The sequence below is a fragment of the Vulpes lagopus genome, chromosome 24 (assembly GCF_018345385.1).
Source record: "Vulpes lagopus strain Blue_001 chromosome 24, ASM1834538v1, whole genome shotgun sequence".
Taxonomy (NCBI): domain Eukaryota; kingdom Metazoa; phylum Chordata; class Mammalia; order Carnivora; family Canidae; genus Vulpes; species Vulpes lagopus.
In genome coordinates, this window is record NC_054847.1 from 25,791,000 (window position 1) to 25,814,354 (window position 23,355).

The following is a 23,355-nucleotide window of genomic DNA, read 5'->3' on the forward strand; positions in this document are numbered from 1 at the left end:
GCCTTCGCAATGATAATTACTGTACAACTACATTTCCTCATCTTCTTACTATAAAGATGGATGAAAACGAACTGCTTTCTCAGATTCGCTTGTCGTATAAAATTAAAAAGAAGGCAGCACCATTTTCAGAATATAAAGGGTTTTTTTTGTGTGAAATTAACATCTAAATAAACATATCAAAATGGGTTAATTGAATACATTCACAGATCAGTAATATTTCCCTAATAATCTTGTCAAAAGGCCAGTCAATTTAATGAAACATATAATAGTACACCTACTGTGCGCAATGTGCTGTATCATGTTGTTGTTCAAAACCGTGACTAAAGGTCGTCAAATCAATTTAGAGCAGAAATGAACAGAACAGAAAAGAAACGACGTATCAGAGTGCATCATCAAAGGCGCTAAGAATATGAGTTATGGTATGAAAGCTTTCTTTCCTTTTTTTAAGATTTTATTTATTTATTTGACAGAGAGAGAGAGAGAGAGAGCCTAAGTAGGCAGAGCGGTAGGCAGAGGGAGAGGAGAAGCAGGCTCCCCGCTGAGCAGAGGGCCAGATGCGGTGGGGCTCCATTGCCAAGAGGTCAAAGATCAAGGCTTTTGTGAAAGTTTATAACTACAATTACCTCATGCCCACGAGGTACTCTGTGGATATCCCCTTGGACAAAACTGTCTTCAACAAGGATGTCTCCAGAGACCCTGCTCTTAAACGCAAGGCTCGACGAGAGGCCAAGGTCAAGTTCGAGGAGAGGTACAAGACCGGCAAGAACAAGTGGTTCTTCCAGAAGCTGCCGTTTTAGATTTCTTTCAGTCATTAAAAATAAATTAAAAAAAAAAAAACAAAAAAACTAGGACCCTGGGATCTTGATCTGAGCCAAAGGCAGATGCTTAACCAACTGAGCCACCCAGGCGCCCTGAAAGCTTTGTTTCAATTATAAATATGCCTACACACATGTATACACTAGGTCACAATGTAAATATATAGCTTGGTGTGGATCACAGTGAAACGTTTGCAGACGTTGCTTTGTTAGGATCTTTGGGTCATAATAAGCTGTATAAGATACAGTCACCATCCTCAAGCACCTTCTAAGTTACTGAAGTTCGACAAGTACGTAGCTGAGTATGAATAAAGTCCCATGGATGTTCACAGAGGGGAGGTAGCATAACCGTCTTAGAGGTCAGGGAAAGTGGGCGAGAGGAGTCACGGAAGGTGGGCTGGAGTTTGACAGGTGGAGTAGGGACACGTAAGCTACCTTCAGGGGACACTCCTGTAAGGACTGAAGTAAGGCTAGGAGGGTAGTTGACATCACACTGAGAAATCCAGATCAATGACCCTCTACTTAACTTGATAAGGGCAGGAGAAAAGGGAGGGCGAGATGCACAAAGCTTTTAAGTGAGCAAAGGCTTATAGGATGGAACACTGGGCAACTTCAGTCAGCCATGAGGGTGGCTGGAATTACTGTGACAGCCTCGACCGATGGTTCTCAACTGCCTGAGGGTGGGAGTTGGGGCTCGGTGTACAGACAGATATCAGGATGATAAGGAATAAAATATGTTTTGAAAAAGCAGAATTATAATGGGACGCCTGGGTGGCTCAGCGGTTGAGCGTCTGCCTTCTGCTCAGGGTGGGATCCGGGGTCTGGAGATCGACTCCCGCATGGGGCTCCCTGCATGGAGCCTGCTTCTCCCTCTGCCCCTGTCTCTGCCCTCTCTCTGTGTCTCTCATGAATAAATAAATACAATCTTAAAAAAAAAAGAAAAAGCAGAATTATTATACTTGTTGTTTTCACAATAAGAAAGTGTCACTAGATGAGATTTTTTCCCCCCAGAACATGTCACTATGTGAAATTCCCTCGGGGGTGGGACATCCACCTCATTTTAAAAGTTGACATATGGGATCCCTGGGTGGCTCAGTGGTTGAGCGTCTGCCTTCAGCTCAGGGCGTGATCCTGGGGTCCTGGGGTCGAGTCCCGCATCGGGCTCCTGCAGGGAGCCTGCTTCTCCCTCTGCCTGTGTCTCTGCCTCTCTCATGAATAAATACATAAAATCTTAAAAAAAAAAAAAAAGGCGACATACCCTAATCCCAAGGTCCCTTTTTTTGAGTGGTTTTATTTTATGGATAAGTAAATAGAGACTGAAAGACGTGGCAAGGCTGACCAGTGGCAGACCTGCAAGGGGACCCTGAGCCTTTTACATTCCAGGATCGAATTCATTCCATCGTACTTATATCTGGAATGGTTTCTATTTTACAAACCTAACAGTTTAGGCCAGGAGAGATATAGCTGGAAAAGCTCACTAGCTGGATCCAGATATTCACTCCCTATCCTGTTTTCTGTCAAGAGACTCCTGGGTTGATAAGACACTGCAGGGACACATGAATTTGTAAAACAGGCAGGCCTTCTGCCATTGTCAAGCAACTGTTGTTATTAGGGAACATCTTTTTTTGACCATATGACACTCCTGATCATGACCATTTACAATTACAAGAATTCAAAAGGATAAAATCCGAAAGCAAGGTGCACAAGCCCTATTCTAAGACTCCCTATCTATCAACCTTCTGTCATATATACATGTACAGGTGTTTGGGGCATTTGGGTGGCTCAGTGAGTTGAGAGTCTGCCTTTGGCTCAGGTCGTGATCCCAGGGTCCTGGGATCAAGTCCCACATCGGGATCCCTGCAGGGATCCTGCTTCTCTCTCTGCCTCTGTGTGTGTGTGTGTGTGTCTCATGAATAAATGAATAAAATATTTTTAAAAAATACATGTACAGGGGACTCCCGGGTGGCTCAATGGTTTAGTGCCTGCCTTCGGCCCAGGTCATGATCCTGGAGTCCCGGGATCGAGTCCCACTTTGGGCTCCCTGCATGGAGCCTGCTTCTCCCTCTGCCTCTCTCCTCTCTCTCTCTCTCTCTCTCTCTGTCTCTCATGAATAAATGAATAAAATCTTTTAAAAAAATACATGTACAGGCTTTTTTTTTTTTTTTTTTAAATGTTTATTTTTTTATTTATGATAGTCACACAGAGAGAGAGAGAGAGGCAGAGACACAGGCAGAGGGAGAAGCAGGCTCCATGCACCGGGAGCCCGATGTGGGATTCGATCCTGGGTCTCCAGGATCGCGCCCTGGGCCAAAGGCAGGCGCCAAACCGCTGCACCACCCAGGGATCCCCATGTACAGGCTTTTAAAATTAGGGTCTGCTTCTAGTTTCCTATTGGCTCATCAATGTCTTGACCTTTTCCCATTCATAATTAATTAATCTATTTCCTTAATTCTTCCCCCAAGTGCACATTTCTCATAAACTTTGAGGACTCTTGTTTACGAAAATGAAACAGCATTTTTCTCCAGTCGTGTTTTCACAGTCACAATTTTTGAGGAGAATTTCTTGAGAGACGTGTTGGGAGCTATACTCCAGGAAATACCACCTTCATGGAATTTCAGCAAGTAACACCAGACATAGAGGTGGGTAAATGCACAGACGTATTCAGGGCATGGCAAAGAAGAACCGGAATTCATAAGGGATTCGATTGGGATTGAAGTTTGAAGAACTTCATTCGTCACAAAGGAAATTGCAGTTAATCCTGCAGAAAATCTAGGAGATAGATGTCTATCACTCTTGTACTACTGTGACTCTCTTCTCGGATGGTCTGGGTTTAGAAAGAATTCTTATAACAGCGGGTACATAAATTGAACCCAAAGTGTCCAGACGCCTTAGATCAATCTGAAAGCTTTGTGGGATTCCAGGGGCCAGAAGATTAAGGGGCACCCACTGGGAGAGAGGGAACAGGAAGGAGGGCAAGGCATAGGATGCATTACCGTGGGATGTATTCTTTGATGCAGAATCATCCAGTCACACAAAGGCAACAGTAACTTATATAGGAAAAATGTCTTACATTGCCATCACCGTACATGCAGACGTTTCTCCATAAGCTGGCTTGTCTTCATTAGGATATGCTTTTACTTTTATTCTTGGGCCCATGCAACTGCCCTCTCATATTCCCTGTATTTATACTGACTTGTTACTGGTAAAATTAGATATTTTTTCCTCCAAAACTTGACTTTAGGTTGATTTCTTTGGCTATCATTATCTCCATTGCTATTAGCTGTGTGACTTTGGGCAAGTTATTGAACTTAAACCTTCATGTCTTCCCTCGTGTCTTCCCTCGTGTCTTCCCCGGACTCAAATGGACTAGCAAAGTAAAAGCCCTGCCTTGCACTGGGCACAGAGTAAGAGTTCAGTAATTTACTATGCTTACGATATGTTGATGCTTCTGTAAATCTTTTATCTATAGTGTATATTTAAAATCTATACTTAATTTCTTCCATGATTTATTTTTTTTTTGGTGCACTGGCTGTTTGTTTACTTAATTTCTTGCTTTCACTAATAGCATTATATCTTAGAGCTGGAATAAGTATATTATTTTTTGTTATCCTAAGTTTGTTGGATATTTCTATACAAATTGAGTTTATTTCTGAATTCCCTATTTTTGTCCATTGTTCTACTTTCATGTTTTTGAATTTGTGAAGTATGGTTTTATTTTTTTATTTTTAAGATTTTATGTATTTATTCATGAGAGAGACACAGAGAGAGGCAGAGACACAGGAAGAGGGAGGAGAAGCAGGCTCCAGGCAGAGCGCCTGATACGGGACTCGATCTCGGGACTCCGGGATCACGCCCTGAGCCGAAGGCAGACACTCAACCGCCAAGCCACCCAGGCGTCCCTGTATTGTTTTAAAAATTATCCCTCCGTACATGTTCTGCATATGGTAGGGCATGTTTCTCTTTGTTATTTCTTTACTAGAGAATTCTTTGGTACTCTGCACATTTATTTATTTATTTTATATGAATTTAGAAGTATTCTGTAAAGATATTTAAAGTAATATTTTTGCGTCTTTATTGGAATCTTGTTAAATTCATAAGTTATATTAAGAGATAGTGCCATTTTTGTTGGAATATTTATTACTTCCTGTCAGAAGCATATATTTCTACATTATAGAACCTTCCTTACTTTCCCATTATATTTTGTTGTTTTCTTCAGCAAAGGACAGGGAGAGAGACAACTTCTGTTTTAAATCATATTCTGGGGAAACTGATTCCCCCACTCATATTTTTGGGAAAGTAACTATATACTTATTTATAAGAAACATGTGAAGGTGGCTCTGTCCACTGAAAATCTACCTCAGATCCATACTACTGAAGTGAGGCCAACATAAATCATTTTCCTCAGCTATAAATTTGGGATGCTAATACTTGTTGAGTGTCTACTACATTACTGTAAGGGTTATCAAGTAATATATTCAAAATTATTTGCAAATGTTCCAATTTAACCAAGGGTATGGTAGAATGAAACAGTTATAAAAACATTTTTGCTTCCCAGACAGTAAGATTCTAGAGGGCAGGAACCGCATCTTCTACTGTTGGCATCCAAATATGGTGCCAGACCATGATAGGAACTCAGTAAATTATTCTATGTTAAGGAAATAAGTAGGTATTAATAACATTAAAAAAAAAAGAAAAGGAGAAGGAAAGTTTTGCATAATGGTATGGTCTAGAGAGAATGAGTTTATTCAATTTTATTGGCACATATCTTTCATTTCATATGTAATAATATTTTAATTTAAAATCAATCCACATATTTATAAGCTTTCCTTCTGTAGACTTGCCTTGTAGTGAAATTTTATACCTTTATATTAATTTGATATAAGCTATTTGCATTCTTAGAAACTTTTTACTACATCTCTCCTCCCACCCCCTTTAGTGTAGCTGCTCTTCTGAAAATGAGATTGCAGCTGGGAGTGAAAAGGGAGATGAGAGGGGGAGGGAAATGTTATATAATCATCCAACATTTGACTCCAGAACTGAGGAGCAAGAATATGCCAAGATCACAGTAATAACCATTGTCATGCCAGATACTAACCAGAAGTTTCCCTCATACTGTTCTTAACCTCAAATTAAAGGTGAACCAGAAGGATTTCTATCTGCCAAAACTGTAGTTCAGGTTTTTACTTTCCTCGAAAACTTTCTGGTTCCCCAATGTCTAAAGCTAAAACTCCTTTTCCCACCATGTCTGCAGTAGGGAAAGAAGAGCCCTGCTGTGAGGCTTTGGCTGTTCACAGCAAAAAAAAAAAAAAAAAAAAAAATTTGTTTAGAATTATCATTTGTGGGAAATTATTAAGTACACAAACACATTCCATTGACTTGATATCTTAAGCATTTGCTTTTTTTTTTTTTTTTTTTAACCATCAAAGGCTAACAATGTGACCCTGTCATGAGAACTGGTGAAAACTAAAGGATTTGCATTGAAGGGCTTCTGGGTTTTTTGGTTCATTTGTAAAATGGAGTCTGATGGGTGTTTTATGTAACAGAATAAGCTTTCAATTTTCTGGATTAAAAATAATTAAAATAATGTGAAAAATAAACTTTTAAGGATTAGCATCATTAATGTCTTCTTTGGATCCAAAATTAAAGACTCCCTCCATATACTGAAGGGAAGTCCATGAATTCTATAACAAAATCTGCCTGGTAGTTAAGAAAGCACTTTACCCCAAATTAATTGTGCTGAAATCCTCATTATAACTCACTGAAGTGGGTAGGGCAGGTGGTTTTATTGTTATTTCTCTTTCCCATCTCCTCCTCTGTATAGATGGATTAACTGACATTAATGGAGAAAGCTATAGGACCCAGCCTAAACTTGATCTTCTGACTTCAATTCCTATAAATCAGAGTCTCTCAATCTTGGCATTATTGACATTTTAGGTTGGATAATTCTTTGTTGTGGGGGCTGTCCTGTGTGTTGTAGGATGTTTAGTAGCATCCCTGGCCTCTAACCACTACTGGTGAGTATCACCCTACCCCCAGCAGTTGTAACAACTAAGAGGTCTCTGGACATTGTCATATATCCCTTGGGGGTAGAGGGCAAAACTACTCATGTCTGACACTACGTAACCTTTCCAAAATGCTAGGTCACCTCTAATTGATAATTCACTCCATTCCCACTGAGGCCAATTTGACTTCATACTGATCTGCCTTATGGTACATGGTAGCTAGATGTGTCTTCAGACACCAGCTAGGTTCTCTAGCAAGAAGACTGTGGGGGAGTATTCTAATATTTGTTAGGAGTTCTCTACTCATTGGGGATAGACTCACTCAGATTAAGTCAGACATCTTGGATGGGCTTGGTTTTCTCTCAGATGAGCCACAGATCATGATGCATGTTAAAGAGTTATGGTGGTCATTAATGGTCAAAATATTCATCAAATATTTCTGTTCTTTCCCATTCTGGGCTCAACTCAGGATTGCATTTCCTGCCCCCCCCCCCCCAATTGCAAGTGCCTTGCAACAAGTTCTGGCCAATGTGTTGAGTGGAAACTTATGTCACTTTTAGGAAAGAGCACTAAATTGTTAATGGGAGGATCTCCTAGCGTTCTCTTCCACCTGGCATGGTAACTGGCAGTGTTTGAGATGGTGGTTGCTTGGACCTCTCTGCAAGGCTGGGTCCTTGAATGACCATAATGAGTAGAACACTATTGCCCACCATCAATAAATATACAGTGTGAGTAAGAAATGAATCTTATGTTTCAAGCCATTGAGATTTTAAGGTGGTCTGTTAGTTTAGCAAACTAGTAGTCAAAATAAGACTGATGTAAGAGCTGAAAGATGAGAAGAAGACTAAAAAATAGATTTATATTAAATCAAGGTCTCCTATAAGACCACTGAGAACTTCCTTAAGTCTTAGGGTTCTCTATTTTCAGTCACTAACTCTCCAGTACTTGAAAAGGGTTTCTATGTAGATTTCTACATACCTGATATGGTATGTAAATTGTATTGTTCTCTTATGCCAGACTCATTCTTCCATTCATTCGAATAGTATTTATTGAACACTAAATGTATGCCAAATATTATTTGGGGTATCTTTAAAACACAGATGATTCTGTGGGCTTCCATGTAGAATATACAATGGTATTGGAGGTGAACTGACAAAGTTTGAAATGCGGTTTCATAATTGGCTGGATGGGTGGTTTCAGGCAAGTGACTTAACCTCCTGTGTCTTAATTTTCTCAGTAGTAAAATGGTAATCACAATAGTGAAGAGTAAGTGAGGTAATGCATAAAGATTCACAATAGTGAAGAGTAAGTGAGGTAATGCATAAAGATCTTAGAACAGTACCTGGCACATGCTAAGTGTTTAAGGAATGATAGTTTTGATGTTTCTAAGAAATCTTCTAGTAAGTGATGAATAAAGTTCTGATATGGGATGACAAGTCACAAGCATCACAACACATCTGCTTTATTCACCATTTCAATCCTAAATGTCTACCATAGTGTTTGGCACAGGTAAGATATTTATAAAGCCTTTATTGAATACGTATAGAAGCAAGTAGGGATGAGGAGACTGACTCCTTGGTTTGACTCCCCACCTTGCCATTATCTCCTGCCTATCTCACCCACGGGGCCCAACTCTGAGAACCTGGAAGAGTCATTGTGCTAGACCTCTCTACTCTTGTAAAATGAAAGGATGACACAACAGAGCTATAGACAATGTATCTATAAACTAAAATCTTAATCTACCATACTTCTTCAGAAAAAAAATATTAGAAAAACCTTATGATAGTATAATTTGAAAATAATAAACACAGTCTAAAATTATCAATAACATGGAGACTCTACAAAGTTGTTCTATTATAGTTTTAACATTTTCAAAAGAAATTTAAGGGAGATTGTTTCATCAAAAGGGCAGTAAAACTTACTAGAATGAATATCATGCTAGAGTTCCCCAAGACGTCTATGGAGAGAGAAGGAGAAGGAAGTTGGAGACAAAGAAATTAATGCACAAACTTACAACTAAAGAGAATAAATTCTGGAGATCTAATGCATAACACAGTGATAAGAGTCAACAATACTATATCACATACTTCAAAATTGCTGAGACTAGATTTTAAATGTTCTCATCATAAAAAAGAAATGATAATTATGTGACACAATAGAGGCATTAGCTAAAGCTATAGTGGTAACCATATCATAATACATAAATGTATCAAATTAACATGATGGACACCTTAGATTTACCCAATGTTATATATAAGTCTATCTCTATTTAAAAAGTAAGTAAATAAATAAATAAAGCAATAAAAAAAGGCTAATAAAGTGGTCCTACAGTCATATATTAAGCCTTTTTTGGTTTCAATACATCAAGGCTTGTATGTGAAAGAGAAAAGTTTAACTCACAGGCAGTGCAATCAAAATGACTTAAGCCTTCAGAGTCTCAGTCTCTCTACCTATCAAATGGGATAATAATGCCTACTCCATTGGGCTTATCATGAACATTATAGTAAGTCACGTGGCAAAGGTCAAGTAAGAAGCAAACTGTCAATAAACAGTAGCAACTAATAGCATAATTATTATTGCAATTATTTATAAAAAAACCACTTCCTTATAAATGTTAATAGCATGAGAGTACATACTCTGGCTGATGCTACAGAGTATGTATGTTGATTTATGGTATGGGTTTTAGATACACGAATGTAGCATCCAGAAGAGAGGCGAAGAAATGTATGCTTGCTAGGTAACCTTTTGGTAAAGTGGTGGAAAGTGAGTTGGGGGGAAAAAAATCTTTCAATTTAGAGAAATGGTTCAGAAAGCCATTAGCATAGTGGTGAAAAGTATGACCTAGCTATGTGGCCTAACTTAATTTCTCTTTGCCTCAGTTTCACCACCTGAGAAAAATGGAGATAGTAATAATGAACAAGACTGTTATGAGAAGTTTGAGTTAATATCTGTAAACCACTCAGATCAATGCCTGGGATACTGTGAGTGCAATGTAAGTGTTTGTTAAACCAAATGATAACATGAAAATGCACAGAATGGCCTGTTAGGAAAACGTTAGAGTAAAGATGGGCAAGGTGGCTTTCTAGGAACAGAAGCTGGAAAGCTACTGGGCTCGTCTGCCCATACAACAACTTGTACCCTTCTCATGTGCAAGGTAAAGTGCTGTAGCCATGAAGAAAGGTGACTCACATTTGGAATGATCGAGATGGACCAAGGGCTAAGGGAGAAGGAGCCCCCATTGAGACTAAAAATACCACAGATAACATGACACCCCTTCCTATGGGCTTCTACAGAATTCCCTACTTATTTCACAGCATATTAGGTACCTGTTAATGGTATGGAAGTGTCTGCCCAAACAGAGTTCCCTAAAGGTGGAGACTGAGTCTTGTTCACTGTGGAATTCCCCTCCTACAGTGCCAGTAAGAACAATATGCTACAGTCAAGCCACAGTTGAGTAATAAGATTAGATCTATAAGGACTGAGCACTTAGCATCTGGGCCCTTAGGGCTCCCCACCCCACTTTTAACCCTCCATCCTGCTCTAAGTAGCTCAATGTTAATGTGTGAGAAGGGACACTGTGATCCCAAGAACGTAGCCCTATGAATAAAATCCTAGTCTTTTCTGTAGTGGTGGCTTAAAACTACCTAATAGTGAAACCAGCCAAGAATCCTTCTGCTTACGGACTTCCTCCAGCGACACTTCCCAGTCCATCCACAAACACCTCCATGCTGCCACAAACAAAACTCACCAGCTCTGCAAATGAGCAGAATTTTTCTTCCTTCTCTCTACAGCTATCCATCTTCCAAATTCTCTTCTGTGCGTTCTTTGAGAATATCTCTGTCATACATCCCTCTCACTAATCTCTCAGCCACCACTTCAAGAATCACACGTGGATTACCACTGTAGTATCTTACTGTGAATCTGCCTACATACCACTGAAAGATAAAGCTTCCTAAAATACAAGTTTTATCATATTTCTTTCCTGTTCATGATCTAGGTTGCTTATTTTTTACTTTGACCTAATCTACTTTGTTTATCAAGAACCTCCATACTTTGGTCCTCCTATTCTATCATACTTCCTACCAAAGCTTCTGAACTCATTCTGTGAGATTAGCGTTACTCTGATACCAAAAGCAGAGAAAGATAATACACACACACACACACACACACACACACACATCATAGGCCAATATTCCTGATGAATATAGATGTAAAAATTATCAACAAAATATTAGCAAACTGAATCCAATAAGACATTAGAAGGATCATAGACCATGATCAAGTGGGATTTATTCCAGAGATGCAAAGTAAGTTCCATCTGCAAAGCATTCAATGTAATATACTACATCAACAGAATGAAAAATAAAAATCATATGATGACCTTAATAAATGTAGAAAAGCATTTGACAAAATTCAATATTCATTTACAAAACTCTTAACAAAGGGGTATAGAGGAAATGTACCTCAACATGATAGAAGCTATATATGACAAACCCAAATCTAACATCATACACAACAGTCAAAAACTAAAAAGTAGAAAGCTTTTCCTCTAAGAGCAGAATCAAGGGTGCCTGGCTGGCTCAGTCAATAGAGTATGTGACTCCTGATCTCAGGGGTGTGAGAGTTTGAGCCCTACGCTGGTGTGTGGAAATGCTTAAAAATAAGATCTTAAAAAAAAAATTGCCTAAGGTCAGAATTAAGAAAAGAATGCTCATTCTAGGGACACCTGGGTGGCTCAGCAGTTGAGCATCTGCCTTCGACTCAGGGCATGATCCCAGGATCTGGGATCAAGTCCCACATTGGGCTTCCTGTGGGGAGCCTGCTTTTCCTTCTGCCTCTGTCTCTGCCTCTCTCTCTCTCTCTGTGTGTGTCTCTCATGAATAAATAAATAAATCTTAAAAAAAAAAACAACCCAGAATGCTCATTCTAGCTGCTTTTATTCAACATAGTACTAGATGTGCTAGGCACAGCAATTACGAAAGAAAAAGAAATAAAAAGTCATACAAATTGGACGAGAAGAAGTAGAATTGTTCCTATTTGCAAATGACATGATACTATATATAGAAAACTCTAAAGACTCCACCGAAAACTGTTAGAACTAATAAATGAATTCAGTAAAGATGCAGGACACAAAACTAATGTATAAAAATCTGTTGCATTTTCGTACACTAATAACAAACTATCAGAAATAGAATTTAAGAAAACAATTCCATTTATAATCACATCAAAAAGAAGAAAATACCCAAGAATAAATTTACCAAGAGGGTGATAAATCTGTAGACTGAAAACTATATTGGTGAAAAAACTGAAGAAGATACAAATAAATGGAAAGTTATTCTATGCTTAGGAGAATTAGCATTGTTAAAAATGTCCATAACTACTCAAAGAAATATCCAGATTCAGTTCAAATTCTATCAAAATTCCAATGACATTTTTCACAAAACTAGAGCAAATAATTCTAAAATGCATATGGAACCACAAAAGAACATAATGCTCAAAATAATCTTGGAAAAGAAGAACAAAGCTGGATGAATAACGCTCCTGGATTTCAAACTATACTTCAAAGCTATAGAAATCAAGACAGCATGCTATCATTATTAAAATAGACACATAGACCAATAGAACAGAATACAGAGTCCAGAAATAAACCCACACACATCTCATCAATTAATTTATAACAAAGGAGGCAAGAATATATAATGGAGAAAGAACAGACTCTTCAACAACCCGTGTTGAGAAAATTGGACAGCTACCTGCACAAGAATAAAACTGGAGCACTGTCTTATGACACCACACATAATAATTAACCCAATATGGACTAAAGACTCAAATGTGGGACCTGAAGCTATAATACTCCTAGATGAAACATGGGCAGTAAGCTCCTTGATGTCAGCCTTAACAGTTTTTTCTGGCTCTGACTCAAGGGACAAGGGAAACAAAAGCAAAAATAAACAAATGGGACTACATCAAACTACAAAGCTTCTTCTGCACAGCAAAGGAAACCATCAACAAGATGGAAAGGCAACCAATGAATGTGAGAAGATATTTGTAAGTCATATATCCAATAAGGGGTTAATACTGAAAATACATAAAGAACTTGTACAGTTTAATGACAGAAACACCCAAACAATCTAATTAAAGAATGGCAGAGGATCTAAGTGGACATTTTTTTTCCAAAGAAGACACAGAGATGACTAATAGGCACATGAAAAATATGCTAAGCATCAGGGAAATGCCAATCAAAAGCACAACGAAATATCACCTTAGACATGTCAGAATGGCTATTATCAGAAAGACAAGAAGTAACAAATGTTGGCGAGGATGCGCAGCAAAGAGAACACTCAAGTACTGTTGGTGGGAATGTAAGTTGGTGTAGCTACAATGGAAGACAGTATGGAAGTTCCTCAAAAAATAAAAAATAGAACCAATATATTATTCAGCAATTTCCACTTCTGGGTATTTATCCAAAGAGAACAAAAATACTAATTTGAAAAGATGTATGTGCCCCTATGTTCACTGTAGCATTATGTACAATAACCAAGATATGAAAATAATCTAAATGCCCATTGGTAGATGAATGGATAAAGAAGACGTGGCGCGCACACACACACACACACACACACACACAGACACACACAATGGAATACTACTCAGCCATAAAAAATGAAATCTTGACATCTGCAATAACATGGTAGACTTTGAAGGCATTATGCTAAGTGCAATAAATCGGATAGAAAAAGACAAATATTGCATGATTTCACTTATATGTAGAATCAAAACAAAACAAAACAAAAACCCCAGATTCATAGATACAGAGAACAGTTTGGCAGTTGCTGGAGGGGAGGGGGGTTAGGGTGATAGGGATGAAGGGGTTTAAGAGGTACAACCTTGCAGTTACAAAATAAGTCAGTCATGGCGGATGTAATGTACAACATGGGGGATAAAGTCAATGATACTGTATTAACTTTGGCAGGTGACAGATGGTAACTAGATTTATAGTAGTAACTGTTTCCGCAACATATAGGAATGTCAAATCACTATTGTACTAGTATAATATTATAACTAATATAACATTGTATGTCAATTATTCCTCAGTGAAAATAATATGAACACTAAGTGTCTATGAAAGGGGTCAGGATGCTCATCTTACTGACCCAAACATGCCTGCTGAGGATGAGGGTGAAGGAAATGGCTCTGAAAAGGCTCCATCTGGCATGAGATGAGAAGATTCTACTGCCATCAGCTTCAGATTTTTGTGTTTCATCAACTCAATAAAAAAGGCATGTGCCAATGACAACTAGATGTGGACTGTAGGCTACTCCACATTACAAGTCTGATGCCAAAATGCTTTACACAGTCCACCTAACAGATGGTAATGTATTTCAGCCATTACCAATGCGAGTAGGATTCAAACCAGTGACCCCAGGGGTGAGAGGTTGTATATCCAATTACAAATTCCCACTTTCCTTAAGTGTTAAGATGCCTAAAGCAATATATTTTATTTACATCAAGTTACATTGTATAAACTATATTTGATAAAAGAGATGACTTTACGTTCTCAACTTAAATCAAAGAATGCTTACTTAAGTATTTTTTTTAATTGAATCACACTTTAATGCCATCGTATAATCTTTTGGTTAACAGTGCTCATCTTGATTATTCTAACAAAGGGAAACATGGAGATTAATACTTAAGTTGTAGAGCTTATGTCATCTATAAAATTACATGTTAGAAAATTCAAAAGACATACCTGGGACATCTGTGAAGGTTTCTCCAAGGACAGACACGTGGAAATTGAGTCCTAAATCCTTAAGATGCAATAATACCTTAAAAAAACTCTCTGGATCTTTATCATGCTCCCTGGAAATAAACACACAAAATATAACTTGTGAAACCTTAGGGTATGTGTTGGAAACGATGTTTTCACTTTTCACAGCATCAATTCCTTTCGTCGTCTATTGCTAGTTAAGGGAGCCTCTGGCATCCGAGCAGAGATTTCTCCCTATAACCTTAAATTGTAGCATCCGCATTGAGTGATTTCATGAATGTAACTTCTCTCTCATGAATCAAAACCCAGTTCTATTGAAATCTTAAGACTCTGCAGCCTTTTATTAAAGGAGACATCTATCTTGTTTTTCACATTTTTTTGGTTAGACTATAGAAAGTCTAGTGTATTTTCCTTTCTCCTAAAATGGTTAATTTTCCACTTAACACGGGTTTTTAACAAAAGAAAAGACCAGTCTTCAAAGGACGATTCTCTACTGATCATGAGAATGTACCAAAGATGTTTTTCATTTTCGTGGGTCTGAATACCTTCCTCTCACATTTACTGAGCCCTTTTGTGCCCACAAGGAACGCACAATTTAGGGAGCAAGATTACAGACTCTCTCACTAATCTCTCATTTTAAATAATTGAATGGAGAATTATAAATACATCAAAAGGGGGTAGGCCTGAGTCTAAGTCCGCTGAGTATTAACTCAGGAGTGGAGGTTAGTCAACTCATAAAAGAACAGTAATAAAGATAATTCTTTCATTTAGTAGAAGCTTTGAAAAACACGGATTATTTTTGTTTGTTTAGCTTGTCAGTCTTCTGTATAGTGACAGAATGAGAGGCTAAAGGACACTAAAATAAAAAAAAATCATCAATTCAAGAAATCACATTAAAATGAAATGAGTTATTTTTTACATTGTAAGGTGTGAATATTTCAGTATTTTTTGCATTTAATTGCACTGTTTTAAATTATCTTATTTCAGACAGATGTGGACCAGATGTCTTCTAAATATTTGTTTTTTTATTTATAATTCAGAATTTTAACTTATTTTTTTATATTGCAGAGAAATAGTTATATATCAGCAATTGAATTTCTCATTTACCAACTAATTATGTAAAATAAATCTGTAAATTGATCAAACTGCTATATGAAATATGAAAATTACATCATTCAGGAAATCTCATGAAAAATGACATCTGCAACCCTAAATGTGTTAATTCACAATTCAGTCAATATTTTCAGTATCAAGAATTAAAAACAAATGCATCTTCTGATTAACATTTTAAAACAGCACTTATCATCTTATGGAATTATAAGATCTTACGGAATTTGAGTTCTCTAACAACTTATTTTAAGCTCGGTATCTCTTGATTTGATTTACTTCAAATAATAAAGAATGCAATGGCGACATGTTGATCGCTTTTTAAAATGATGCATATTATATACACGTACCATTGGGAAGTTTTTGGATAGTTCTCATATATACTGTATATGCTGTGGGCAAGAACAAAGACTCAAAACAGTTTGAAACTAAAGAATACACCATATGCTATCTGCAACCATATCAATCAAATAGCTGCCACCTAATCTGTAATATGTTCTTTTAGCCTGACTCTCTGGGAAGTGCTTAGATGAAAAGAATGGAAACAATATAACATAATATATCTTAAAGAGAGAGTAAGACTATAGGGAAATCTAGCCACTCTATTCTCTAAATTTTTCATTTTGAGTTCCAAAAATTTTGGCTATAGATCCTCAAGAGAATATTTATCTTAAACATTTCCTGCTGTTTTGTTTGTTTGTTTATTTTGTATTAAACTTAAAATAAATGTGGTTTGGGGTTGGGAGGAGATTTAACTGGGTAGAAGCTGTAGTTCTTAAAAGATTCCAATATGAGTGTTTTCAAGGCAGCAGGCTTAATGAACCTGTATTTTCAGTGTTTCTGTACCAGATAAATGCATTACAATCCTACTGCATCCTTTTGATTTTTTAAAAATGTTTTCATTCAATTTACTTAAATGAAAAATAAAGCAGTTCAACCATTTCTTTAGATATTTTTATAGGTGGACAAAAGCTTTCATATTCAACAGTCACTTTGCATATGAACACAAAAGAGATTTGTATGAATCCCTCTCTTGTTTAAACTATAATATATGGATGAATGTAAAGTGAGATTTTTCTTCCCCAAAATTATCCCTCAGGAAAAAGAGGCATTTTATACTAAAGTCCTTCTAACGTCTCTCGTAATACTGGGCATTCTCTCAATTACTTTATTTTGAACAAAGCACTGTTTAGGGAAGTTGCATTCACCTGAAACAACACCTAGTGGTGACAGTTTTGGACAGTGGGAGCAGTCATTCACTCGATGGGACTGGTAAAAAACAGAAGCAAAGAAATTTAGTATTGACTTAGTAATTATTTTGAGAGACATGACCTAACAGTTCAAAGTGTTGGATGTTGTTGAAAACAAGTATTTCAAGGATCACACACACACACACACACACACACACACACACACACAGTAATAGAATAAGTGGTTATTGGAGATCATGAGTAGTAAGTGGGTTTTTATAGCTAAGGAAAAGATTTCCAGTGATGACAGTTTCCCAAGTCTTGCACCCCAAGCAGCTTAGACAGGGTTCCAGATGACAGGTGCTGGAAACATGCCAGCTTCCTGAAAAGATGGCACCCACCATACTGATGTCAGGAATGCACGGAAGGGGGAGTTGGGCTGAAACTGCTTCGTGAAATTTAAGGGTGGGAAAAGAGCAATACTTCTAAAATTATTTTACATGATATGCACTTTAAAGTACTATTTATGTCTAAATTAGTAGATCATATATAAGTAGATACTTTATTTCATCTATGTCCCTCAAAGTTAGTCAATTTTGCTCAAGTTTTTTTTCTGTTTCCTCTTTAGAAAAAGGAGAAATTTCCTAGCATTCAGATGATCTTTAGAAGCTGTGTACAGATATTTAGCCACAGCCATATAACAATGAAAAGATGAAAAGAATGCCATGTATCAAGGCACGAATGACAGTCAATGGCAGAGCTCAATATATTCTGCTGAGTGAGGAGCACATTCCAAATATCCATATGGGTCATCCACGGAATTTATCCCAGCATTCATGATATTAATGAACCCATTTAGCAGAGTACATGAATCAGTCTTAAATTTCTTTCTAAGAAATCTAATGCGATGCTCTCGTATTTATGATTTTAGCACAAAGCATTAAAAATAGGATACAGGATTAAAATCACATAGTGCCCCTTTTCCCCATAGCTAGGAAGCTTAGGCACACATTTAAAAATACACTCAAGTCTTTATAACCATACCTGTAGATTTATCGGCTCCTAAACACTCTTTTGATCTTATCCATTGTAGGGATGTAAAGTGAAACAGTGTTTTAGAAGGCGATTTGGTAATATGCATAATAGGCATTGAGAGCGTAGATGCCTTCTGCACCAGTAATTTAGAAACGTTACCCTATCAAATATAAGAGGTGTCTAGAAACCCAGGTAGAGGATGTTCATAACAGCATTGCTTGTAGTAGCAGCCATCTGTAAACAACCTAGAGGGATGATAAAGGAATATATCTGGATACATAGGCAATACCACATTGCATTGAAAATAACGCAACAGAGCCTGGTTGGCTCAGTCGGTGGAGCATGTGACTCATGATCTTGGGGCTGCGAGTTCAAGCCCTGCAATAGATGTAGAGATTACTTGAAAATAAAATATTAAAAAAAAATAATGCTGGGGATTTCTGGGTGGCTCAGCGGTTTAGCACTGCCTTCAGCCCAGGGCCTGATCCTGGAGACCCGGGATCGAGTCCCACTTCAGGCTCACTGTATGGAGCCTGCTTCTCCCTCTGCCTGTGTCTCTGCCTCTCTCTCTCTCTCTCTCTCTCTCTTTGTCTATCATGAATAAACAAATAAATCTTTAAAAAAATAAAAAAATAATGCTATTGAAGTATACTTCTTGACATGGAAAACCGAGAAATACTGTTAAGTAAAAGGAAAATGACAGAGTACTACTTATCATATGACCGGCTTTTATAAGACAAAGGGGTGTGTGTGCCTAGAAAAAAGTCACGATGAATTACACCAAAATGTTAACAGGGGTTTGTTGTTTTTAGGTTTCTCTCCCTCCTCCTCTCCACCCCATGTTTTCTATTGTTTAGCAAAGATTTTTTTCAATATGGATCATTTTTAATGCTTTTAAGGAATTTCTACTCCCCCCTCCCAAACATTTTGCCATAAAATCACATTCATAGGATCTCTGGCTAACTTTGTACCATTTCCAGTATGTATAGCAGCATGATTCCTACTTTCTTGTGATGGCTCTACATTTGATAGCTGCCCATTGATCACAAAACATTCTTGAAGATGAGTCAAAACCCAAGCTTCCCACAATCCCTTCACTCTTGAATAGGTAAGAATGAAACAGTCTGGCTGGGAACGAGTTCCTCAAGCAGCCCAACTATGGCAGAAGCGACCAGCACGGAAATATTTCAGTCTTACTGGAAGCAGCAGATATAGCAAGAACAGCTTTTATTCCCAAATATTATTCAGAACATTTGAAAAGCATAAACTGTTTCCATGTGTTTTTTCTTCCTATATCTGTTCTCTCTCTGTTGCCTTTCCCGTTTAGTTTTGTAGAGCTAAATTTCTTCTTATTCCTCATTTAACATTCGTTCAGTAAATATTTATTGAGGATTTCTAAGTTCTCCATACTTGTCACTTACACTAAACTGTTACCCTTTCCTATTTTCCCACATAACTTTATACTTACGGAATGCAATCTCTTTGATCTAGTTCCTCGCATCCCCTGGGCAGAAACCTGGCTCTTTACCCATGCTATTGTCTCCCAGCAGCGTGGCACTCTGGCCCGACAGCCTCATGGGGGGCAGATGAAGGATGTCTGTTTTGTTCACTCTGAGTCACCCAGTGCCTCGCCAAGCAGCGGGGGACTTTACTTCTGTTTATCGGTATCTGGTTCTTTTCCCTTCTGGGCACACAGAAGATTCAAGGGTCAACTCCTCCCAGTAGGGCAGGCTATGGAACTCGTTCTGGTCAATGGGTTAGACGCTGACTGATTTGTGTCACTGCCAGGTAGAAGCATCTTAGAGCAGTTCTGAACAGCACTTAGTCTCCTGCAGTAATCCTTGTGGGGGTCTTTGTGTGATGACTGTGAGGTCAGAACAGTGAAGCAGTTGGACTGCTATGTGGAGGCAAAGCCACCTAAACATGCAGCGGACTTTGAGTTAATGAGATAAGGCAACTTTTGTGGTGTTGAGCAACTGACATGGGGGAGGGATGTTCGTTACTGCAGCATAAATGTGACCGATGCCGACTTATACATTATCTGGAGGAAAATTAGCCGCTCCAAAAACTACTTGTTTGAATAAATGGAGGTATGGAAAAATGAATTACATTTGTGGGGTTCCTATGTTCATGATTCCAGGCCAGGCACCTGATCATAATCTTAGTTAAGCCTCTCAACCAAGTAGTCGAACAAATAAAACTATTCCTCCATTTAAGAGCCTATAGAAGAGATTGAGGCTGCATTTGAAATCGTCTCTCAACACTCGAAAGTCATTACTTTTCTTCTATACAATCTTTGATTTTTAATTTCTCTCTTCCCACATATAATGAGAAGAAAAAGAGTTGACTCCTCTAGTCCATTTGGTTTGATTTTGTTTCCAGACCAACGAGCCCTGGACGTTCCTTAGATTCTTCTGACTTGAGGTTAAAACCCATTGTATAACAGATGGCAATAAGCATATGTGCAAGTAATATCAAGTGATGATCTAACACCGTGGTTTCAAACTTCTTTCCCTTTCTGATATGCTGCTAAACCTCCATCTTCACTTCCTCATCATGGAGTACTGCTTTACTCCCAAATTCAGTGATGTTCAGTTATGTTCAAAAACATAAAGCTTCTATTTATCACCCTGTGCTAGTTGTTGTGATCATTTGCTTCTCTACTCTCTCTTCTAGGGCCATAAATGCTTCACTCTCCTCTACAGGCCTGACATAGCAACAATCAGTTCTAGTTTCCCTCCATGCGTTCAGCTTCTGCTACTCCAGTGCTGCTTTGAATAGAATTCAACCAACAGTTTTATTTTTTTTATAAAGACTTTTTTATTTATTCATGAGAGACACACACACAGAGGCAGAGTCATAGGCAGAGGGAGAAGCAGGCTTCCTGCGGGGAGCCTGATAATGGACTCGATCCCAGGGTTCTGGGATCATGACCTGAGAGCCAAAGGCAGACGCTCAACCACTGAGGCACCCAGGTGTCCCTCAACCAAGAGTTTTAGCCACCACCGACTTTTGGACTTCTTTCCATCTCTGTCTCTCTTGGATACTACTAGTGCCTCTCTTTCTCTAACACTATCAGACCTACCCACCAATATTTATTTATGGTTGACCAAGACCAAGGCTATCCACTGTGACTTTTTCTGAAGATTGTTCATACTGCATTCTGTCTTCCAACTCTACTTTTAGAGGAGGAGTGAAAGGTGCAGTCCAGAGAAAAGTGGCTCTGCCACTGACCAGCAGTATGACCACAGCTATTTTACATAACCACATATAGCCTCAGTTTCTTCATCCTTAAAATGGGATAACAATAATACATTAAAAAATTAGTCGTTAGGAATGAAGAAATGCCTGGCTCCTGGCAGATCTATAATAAACTCTCATTCTCTTCATCTTTAGTACTGGTAGTATTTTAATATTTTAGAAATGTTAACTAATTGATTCCATCTCCTCTCCTCTCCTCTCCTCTCCAGTACACTCAAGATACTAAGATATTTTAAGTCTGTTGCTTCAGGAAAGATATGGGCTGGAAATGGAGATCTCCATCTCCCACCGAAAGGGTAAGGCAATCTTCTTTGTTGATTACATGAGCAACAATCCATGTAGAAATGGTAAGGACTTCAGATGGGTATACGTACTTAAGCAAAATGTCACATGAGTGTAGCACACACTCTTCCACCCCATGCTGCTGTTTCACTTCCAGACAAGAAACATGAAAGACTGATGGAAAAGAGCCGAGGGGAACAGAACTTTGAGAGAGTCCCAGAAGCCATGCACTGCACCTCCTGGGTCAGAACCTTGGGGGAGAAGCACAACTCCAGAGAGTGAATGTCTGAATGTGTATATCTAGGCAGACAGTACTAGGGACGTGCGTTAGAGATTCCTGAGCTGTGGTAGGCATAATGGTGGAGCCATGGTTTCTTAGCATGTCATGGAAGAATCACAGAGTAGTTGGCAGACAGAAGAAAGGGATCCCTCAGCAGTGGCCTGTGAATGGGGACCAGGAAATTGGAAGATGGGATCTTGAACTGCTTGAGCTTTCTGTCACCATATTGAAATGGGCCATTGCACAGAAATTAATTTATAGAAAAATAAAATTCTAATTTATGCATGTCAGGGTTTCATGCCATCTGCACATTCCTATCCTCATCCTTCCTCTTAACAGCAGAGGGAGAGATGTCTGCCTTTCAAAATTCAGTCTATTAGAGCTCCAGATCTTCCACCTTGCTTCTTTTTGAGAGACCTGTGTTCTTATTTTCCATTTCCTTCCTGAAGCCTGTTATCCTACTCCCTACTCTACAATTTCTTTAATTGTGTCTTTGGCATTTTTAAGTTATTCCTATTACCCGATAACATTTATGATCATAAGAGTTCCAATAATGAGCTATTTCTAGGTGACTTTTCACAGATCATCTCAACTTAGAACATGAGTGTCATCTGTCTTTTCTCCTTCTTGTGTTTTCCTTACAACTTTGCTCCCATTCCCACATTCTCTTGGATGAAAGTGTTCTCTAACAATACCAATTCCCACACCTGCCCCAATTATTCTCATGCTTCTTATGTTTTCTTTTACCTTTGACACCACTGATCATACTCTGTCTTCTTATAAATGATCCTTGCTTATTTTCCACATAGTGTACTTAGACTACAACCCAATGACCTTCTCTCCAATTAAATCTTCCCACTCATTCTATCCAGATGGCCACCCCATGAAAAGAAATCATTTTTTTCCCATTAGGTACCACAACATGATTACCTTTTAAATCTCCCCATTGCTAAAAGCTTAGAGCCCCAGGTTGTTTCTCTTTAACAATGATTTCCTCTCTCCCTGGATATTGTATACAATAATTTCATTCAGCCATCTAATTTGTCAATAAGCTCTTCTTCTCTGCAACTCTGGCCAGCAAGTCTGCAGATACCCATGCCTCAAAGAACTGGCAAGCCATGAAGAGCCTTAATTAAGATGAATTAGGTCTTCCCCATTCTTGGATGTTACTTAAGTGGCATCCACTATTACACATACTTTTAAATCATCATAATGTACATAATTACTTCCTCTAAGACCTGGGAGGTTCTGTGAAACTAAACTCTTTACCCAATTCATTACTAAGTCTTCTATTTCCCTCTGTAATAAAGTTGTTCCTTGTCAAATGTGGTGACTGGGTCTGTAATCTGAAACCAACTAATCATTTATATGTATATTTTGAATTATAACATTTCTAAGAGATATGAAGAAATACATTCAAAACTCTCACTAGCTATCCTGGGAGCTACCCCAGCAGTCCACCTTCTTTATAGTTAGAAACTTCTTGCAGGGTTCAGTCTAGGAAACCCTCTGACACCTCTGAGAATTGTGTTTCTACCTCTTATATAGGAAGATTCATGATTCTTGTTTCCTATTTTACCCTGTCAGGAAGCATACATTACGATTTTAAAGTGCT

At 38.2% G+C, this 23,355-nt stretch overlaps 1 protein-coding gene across 13 annotated transcripts in view; it reads right to left on the reverse strand.

Annotated features, from left to right (window-relative positions):
* Positions 1 to 23,355, reverse strand: part of GTDC1 (glycosyltransferase like domain containing 1) — a 387,156-nt gene that overhangs the window by 14,073 nt on the left and 349,728 nt on the right. For all 13 annotated transcript variants that reach the window (XR_005985414.1, XM_041739303.1, XM_041739297.1 and 10 more), the window contains one exon: positions 14,568 to 14,677. Coding sequence is in view for 12 of the 13 variants with exons in the window: in XM_041739303.1 (XP_041595237.1) it covers positions 14,568 to 14,677 (110 nt within the window). In the remaining variant the exon portion in view is untranslated. The remainder of the gene's footprint in view (positions 1 to 14,567; positions 14,678 to 23,355) is intronic.